This window comes from Sinocyclocheilus anshuiensis, unplaced genomic scaffold, assembly GCF_001515605.1.
Source record: "Sinocyclocheilus anshuiensis isolate Anshui unplaced genomic scaffold, SAMN03320099.WGS_v1.1 scaffold1241, whole genome shotgun sequence".
Lineage (NCBI taxonomy): Eukaryota > Metazoa > Chordata > Actinopteri > Cypriniformes > Cyprinidae > Sinocyclocheilus > Sinocyclocheilus anshuiensis.
In genome coordinates, this window is record NW_015549644.1 from 667394 (window position 1) to 674704 (window position 7311).

Sequence of the window (7311 nt, forward strand, 5' to 3'; positions counted from 1 at the left end):
ACGCACGTGATGGAGATTTACCGCTGATTACAGAAGCGGCTTTACTGACAAGATGCGCATTAAATATCGCATGTGATTTATCGTGCAGCCTTAATGCAAACAAAAATTTATTTTATTTGTTTGTTGATTTTTAAATCTAAAACTTGAAGTGATTTATGTGTTGGTACTTTTTGAACATCTCAATTTTTTTTCAATTGAAGGTGATTATCTACTTCATCCCATGCTCTTTGCTCTCTGTCACCTTAAGTATCGTGATACTTTTGGCTTCACTGATGAGGAAATTCCTTCAGTTGATTCTGTGAGAGAGCGGTCCAAACAAATCAGTTCAGAGAGTTTTGCAAACCCATTTAGCCAACTCACTGGAGAGAAAGAAATGACTCAAAAGAATGATTAATTCACGAGTTATTGCCATCACTGGTTCACTTGACAAAAATGCAGGACACACATAATAACTGCTGAAATATTTGCAGAGAAAACGTTTCTCTTGTCAGTCGGAGTGCTCATGGTACCCACAGTGTGTACAGCCATTCAGCTGCACTTCTCTGGGCTCATGAACCTTTTCATGGGTAAGATATAATGTAGATGTGCTCCCCAAAGCTTACAGTTTTTTTTTTTTTTTGGTTTCCAGGAGGAGCTGATGGAGTCCAGCAGTGATGCAGAGTCCTCCTCTGAGGAAGAGAAGTCTCATGGCTCCGTCATCGACGTGGAGGACCTTGGGAATGTGATGAATCATATGAAGAAAGCCAAGGTAAAAACAAAACCAGCTCCACCAACCCTCTACATTGCGAGTAAATCGCTCGCATATGCGATTAAATCTTCACTCTGGGCGACTAAATGATGTCTAATATATTAGTCAATTGCTAATAAATTCTCAGATTTTACTCGCCAGTGTGTGAGTTGGAGGCTAAGTATAAGTTTAGCTCAGATATATTTTCACTCGACAAACACTCTCTGACAGCCAATGGCAATTCAATTGCCAAGGTGTTCGTAGAGGGCTGACTGTGTTTACTCACAGTTTGTGCATAACTGTATTTGTACGTAACTTTTGTTCTCAGCAGAAGAAAGAAACTCATGCAGGTTTGGAATGACATGAGTGTGTAAATAATGACAGAATTTAAATTTTTGGGTGAACTGTCCCTTTAGTGTCAACACAGTATTTTTGAATCTAGACATAAGCTTTGGCAAAGGGAAAGCTTTCCAAAATCGAATGGTTTTGGAATAACATGAGGTATAAGTAATTTTAATTTTTAGTTAAACTATGCCTTTAAATTTGATCTTTTCCTTGCACAGAGCTATCGTTTGACTTCAGTGGACTTGGAATGTAGCGTATGCATAGTATGGACCATTTTGCTATTTTGGAGCATGATGTGATCTCTGAGTTGTCATTGTGTGGCATGAAAAAATGACAGTGACTGATTTTATACTGACATGAGGGTGAGTAAATAATGGCAGAGTTGGGCAAACTGATCCTTTAAAAGGACCGAGTACTGGAGAGACACAGGCTATGGCTCCATTGAAGGAGACTGAGTGGCAGATGGTTTGCTACAGCAGCTCCAGCAGGCGCTGGGAGGACTTGCGTAACTGTGAACTGTGATCACTGACGCTCTAGTGTGAAGGTGCACGTCGCTTTGTTTCACACACGCAGCGAGAGAGGGAGAGACAGAATTGACGCACTACATATGTGCGCTACATGTAAACGATATTCTTTGTTGTATTTTGCTGTCAAAATAACGGAGTTCCTTTGGAATTCTTCCGCTTTTTTTTTGGGTGAACTGTCCCTTTAGTGTCAACACAGTATTTTTGAATCTAGACATAAGCTTTGGCAAAGGGAAAGCTTTCCAAAATCGAATGGTTTTGGAATAACATGAGGTATAAGTAATTTTAATTTTTAGTTAAACTATGCCTTTAAATTTGATCTTTTCCTTGCACAGAGCTATCGTTTGACTTCAGTGGACTTGGAATGTAGCGTATGCATAGTATGGACCATTTTGCTATTTTGGAGCATGATGTGATCTCTGAGTTGTCATTGTGTGGCATGAAAAAATGACAGTGACTGATTTTATACTGACATGAGGGTGAGTAAATAATGGCAGAGTTGGGCAAACTGATCCTTTAAAAGGACCGAGTACTGGAGAGACACAGGCTATGGCTCCATTGAAGGAGACTGAGTGGCAGATGGTTTGCTACAGCAGCTCCAGCAGGCGCTGGGAGGACTTGCGTAACTGTGAACTGTGATCACTGACGCCCACTCTACAGGCTTGTGCGCAGGAGTGATTCATGAGACAGAAGCGCAGACAAATCTCCCCATACACACACATGCACACTCTCTTGCATCCTATTTGCAACAGAGAGGCTGCAAGCACTAGAGCTTCAGGATTGGATGCATGTTTAAACAGCTTCAGAAGATGTTTTTAGAAATGTGGTTTGCAGCTCCAGCACTCAGTTGATTGTGGTGTTCCCGATACACGGATGAAACGGCATCCCAGAAGCTATGAATGTTTGTCAGCTGGCAGAAAATTACAGGAGAGAGCAAATGGCGATTTGAATAAACATTTTTCATTTATTTATTAAACATTTATTAGCATTATTGATTTATTTACTAAGGCTGGCAGTTTTTATGCATTAATGTAGTTTAATTGGTTATCAAAAATAAAAGCATTTGTGTTCAGAAACAGCAGTGCTACAGGGGAATGCAGGGATCTTGAGAGACATTTTTCAAAGTTGACTTCTGATGCATTGTTTTTGTGGTTCAATTGAGAATTGAGAAACAATATTTTTTTTAATGCCACAGTTTGCCACTTATATTTGTTTCTGCACAATTAGCTATGATAAGAGATTGTATTTCAACATAGACACTTTTTTTTCTATTGACGTGAAGTGTTGTCTGTCTGACTTCTGTACTGTATGTTCGAGTCACTTCTCGATGCCTGACCGAAATGACAAACTTGTAAGAACCTTAGTGTCAGCAAACACTGTTGTTGCTTTTATGCTGAGCCAGCTAAACTGATTCGTTTGGCTCTGGATTTGTTTCACATTCACCGAGGTCAGGAGCCAGGAGGAGATCTCACCTTTAACTCAGAGGAGAAACACACCGTCACTTGGATTCTGTGGTGACATGTTGTGTCTGTCAGTCACTCACATCTTCAGTTGCTATGCTGTAGTTGATTTTGCTGTAGTTTCTAATTTTTGTCATATAAGAGCAATGAATACATGTTGAAAGAGTTTATTTTGAATTTCTCAGCATATATATATATATATATATATACAGTCGTTGTCAGAATTATTGGCACCCTTGGTAAATATGATCAAAGAAGGCTGTGAAAATAAATCTGCATTAATCATTTTGATCTTTTATTTAAAAAAAATTCACAAATCTAACCTTTCATTGAACTAAAACAATTGAAAATGGGGTAAAATAGTGTTTGTTGCTAAAAAGCTAATTTTTTAGTTACATCTTACCATAGAAGCCAGTCCCATTTGAAGTGCCTGTCGTGTCTGACAACAGAATATGCTGGGGATTGTTTTTGGATGAGAGCTTTTTTTTTTCTTTAGCCACTCAAACTCTCCTCCTCACCGTGCATTAGGACGATATAGACACACGTCCTCTTCCGATAGAATCAAAGATGCCATGTATCTAAACAAGTTGTCCAGGACTTCCAGCAGAAATATATGCCCACAACATTAAAAATACAACAGTATATTTCATTGTACACATGGGGTACTTTTTATCCCTGTGTGCACCAAACCCATCTTGAGTGTTTGTTGCTAATGTGTATATATATAAGACATCATTAGATGCATGCATAATTCATATTCTTAGTGGAGTATAATTATTTATTAATCACACTGGAAGTTGTGGAGGGTCAAGTTTGTGTAGATCTGGGCCTTGCGTATGTAGAATTACTCCGCTTTGGCTCCAGATGGCATCAGAGACGTATTGTATCTTGGCTTTACTGATGCAGACACCTGACCTTGCATTGCTGTGTGATCTCTGCTCTGCTTTAGTTGTGATTTATAAATAGATGTGCATTTCTTATTTTTGAACTCAATTGATTCCTACCCCTGTGTTTCTGACCTGAAAGATAATGAGGGTAATTTAAAAGAATTGGTCCTATCCCAGCTTGATGTGCAGATACAACGCAAAGGTTCATTTGATGTATGTGTAGCTCTGTGGCAGTTTCTCCATTTTTGGAGTGAATATACACAACTAATCAAAAGTGTGGGGTTGGTTTTTTTATGTTTTTGAAAGAATTTTCTTATGCTCACCAAGGCTGCATTTATTTAATAAAAAATTCAGTAAATACAGGAATATTGTGAAATATAACTGTTTTCTATTTTAATGTATTTTAAAATGTAATTTATTCCTGTGATGGCAAAGCTGAATTTTCAACGTCATTATGCCAGTCTTCAGTGTCACATGATCCTTGAGAAATCATTCTAATATTCTAATTTGCTTTGTTTCAATAAACATTTATTACAACAGTATTTATTTAAAATAAATATCTGTTGTAACATAATAATTGTCTTTACTGTCACTTTTGATCAATTTAATGCATCATTACTGAATCAAAGTGTTAATTATTTAATTTTAAAAATAACGTTATTAATTAAAATCTTATCTTATCTTATCTTATCTTATCTTATCTTATCTTATCTAAAGGTCATGTAACTGTTAAAGCCATGTAGATTCCAACAGAAATATTCCTTTTTGTATTCCATGGTGTAGCTGCGTTCAATTTTGGAATCTTATCACATCACAAAGGTCATGTAACTGTTAAAGCCATGTAGATTCCAACAGAAATATTCCTTTTTGTATTCCATGGTGTAGCTGCGTTCAATTTTGGAACAGAGTGAGTAGATAATGGCCATTTTTGTATTTTTAGGTGAACTGTTTCTTTTAAGCTCCTTTGTAAGACATTATCCTGAAATCCCGCTGTCTGTGCGGATTAAACTAAAAGTTAATATACAAACCGATACCACCTTAGAGCACACGTTTTAATGTCATGCATAAATTTAGTGCAGGTGTGGATTGAGGTTATGCTTTCACTGCTTAGTATTAGCAAGGTGGAAATTGAGATAACAGCTCGTGGAAAGGCATTGTCCCGCGGCCACATCGGCTCGTGTGGGACGGGCGGCAGCTGGAGCGGCTTGTCGTCATTTTGGCTGGCTGTCAGTCTCAATGTGTCAGCTGCTCAGCCTGAACTTTACAGGGCCACTGCCTGCATCACCGCTGTCACTTGCATGGGTGGTTGGTGGGAAATGGAGCGTTTCCAGCTGAAGAGAGCTGCTCCGTTTCTGTCAGTCTGAAGGAGGAGGGGTGCGGAGAGCCACTGCGCTGCAGTAGGGATGAAAGCTCAGAGACGCCGAGATGAATCTTGGGTGACAGCTTGCAGCCTAGTCAACTCTACGTTGTGCGTGGCAGTTCCACGACAGATCTCGCTGTGAAAGGGCATAATGTCCACTTGCCAATCCAACCCCACCGGGTGCATTCCACCCGCTCTTGTTGTTGGATTTGCTCAAGGGACATTGTGTACTCTGGAACAAATTAACACAAATTAGTCACAGAAACACAAACAATGAAACAGTGACTGGTTTAGCACCTGTCTCTCAGCCCAGATGTTGAGGGACCTCAAAGTTTTGTCCTGGAACACAAAACAAAGCAGAGACAGTATGATGGGGCAGAGATGTGCCACTCGTAGGAAAATAGATATGAGAAAGTAGCTGTAGGAATAGAAGCCCTACAGAGACATGCTTTTTTTTTTTTTTTTTAAGAAAGATTGGATAAACTCCAGTTTGCATGCAGATTGGCTAGACCTGCATGAAAATGGATTTTTGGTGGGGTTGATTTATTTTTAAATTTTTTTATGTTTGGAGTTTAGTGTTTTACTTGATTATTATTATTATTTTTTTGTTAAAGTGATATTTTCATTTTTGGGTGAACTTCTGTCTTTAATTCCTCACCCTCATGTCTATCCAACCTGTAAGACCTTCGTTCATCGTCGGAACACAAATTAAGTTATTTTTGATTAAATTCGAGAGCTTTGTGACCCTCCAGACATCAACGCAACTGAAATGTTTAATGGCCCTGAAAGGTAGTAAGGACATCGTTCAAATAGTCCATGTGACACAGTGGTTCAACCGTAATGTTATGAAGCTGCAAGAATACTTTTTGTGTGCAAAGAAAACAAAAATAACGACTTTATTCATCAATTTCTTCTTACGGGTTTGGAACGACATGAGGGTAATTAATGACAGAATTTTCATTTTTGGGTGAACTATCCCTTTAAACCTAAATAAGCAAAAGTGCTGTCTGTTTTTAGTTTTTTATAAATAAATCTTTTATTAATATTTTAAACAAATGTAATAAATCTATTATTTAATCTAGGGCATGGTAAGAGCATGACCTTTATGTTTTTTTTTTTTTTAGTAATTCTTTTTTTTTGTTTGACACTCTTTGGTTTTATATACTGCACATTTCTTGCGTGTCCTTTAAATATTTTGTGTACAGCATCTAATGTGACCTATGGTGTCCAGCTTGCCTGATTATTCCCTTCATCTTCTGTATACAGCACTGTGTCTGAATCCGAAGCCAGACTGTCTCTGACCTTTTAGTGTGGAAAAAATAGCTAATGCCGCCATGTGTACTTGGGAAGAAATATGGAATAGTAACATTCAGGGAAAAGAAGCAGGAACTATAAGTCAGACTTGATTTCCAGCTGATTGTATATTCTGGAAACTCTGCAGCCTGGAATCGCAATAAAGTTTAATGCAGTCTGTTCACATAAGAGCGCTTCAGTGCTGAAGGTCAGTGATGGTAGTCCAAGACCTTCATCAGAACCATATGGCTGTAAGTGTTATTTCTGTTTAAACCATCCCATCGGTGCCATCATTTTCAAAGCAGCATCTGTTTCCTAGCCTGTGATTTGTGCAATCTATTACATAATTACAGTTCAATATGAGTTTAAGCTATGTGGAGTTTTTAAATGTGTGATGTGATATACGATAAATAGGAAACCTCCTTCATTAACTTTGATGCTGATGAGAAAGTAACTGTGACATTAGGCTATAGTCTGTTCGTTAGGCTATACATGTGTACGTTTTGTTTTTTTTCTCAACTGGAAATGTTTTGATAAGATGTATTTTCACTGCTGTCAGCTGAACGATCTACTCCATGGTGTTGTACAATGATTAAAACTCACCTGAGCTATGACAGAAAAATCGAATGACAGAAAAATCATTATATGCTTCTGAGTTATGCACATAAGTAAACTGAATTTAAAAAGAATCACTTCAGTTATGTACGTCTTGAAT

General features: G+C 38.0%; 1 protein-coding gene across 1 annotated transcript in view; it reads left to right on the forward strand.

Moving 5' to 3' along the window:
• Nucleotides 1-5307, forward strand: part of LOC107659913 (S-adenosyl-L-methionine-dependent tRNA 4-demethylwyosine synthase-like) — a 13958-nt gene extending 8651 nt beyond the window's left edge. Inside the window, exons 7-8 of the mRNA XM_016449015.1 lie at nt 629-748; nt 5023-5307. Coding sequence (XP_016304501.1) covers nt 629-748; nt 5023-5307 — 405 coding nt within the window. The remainder of the gene's footprint in view (nt 1-628; nt 749-5022) is intronic.
• Nucleotides 5308-7311: the final 2004 nt, after the last annotated feature.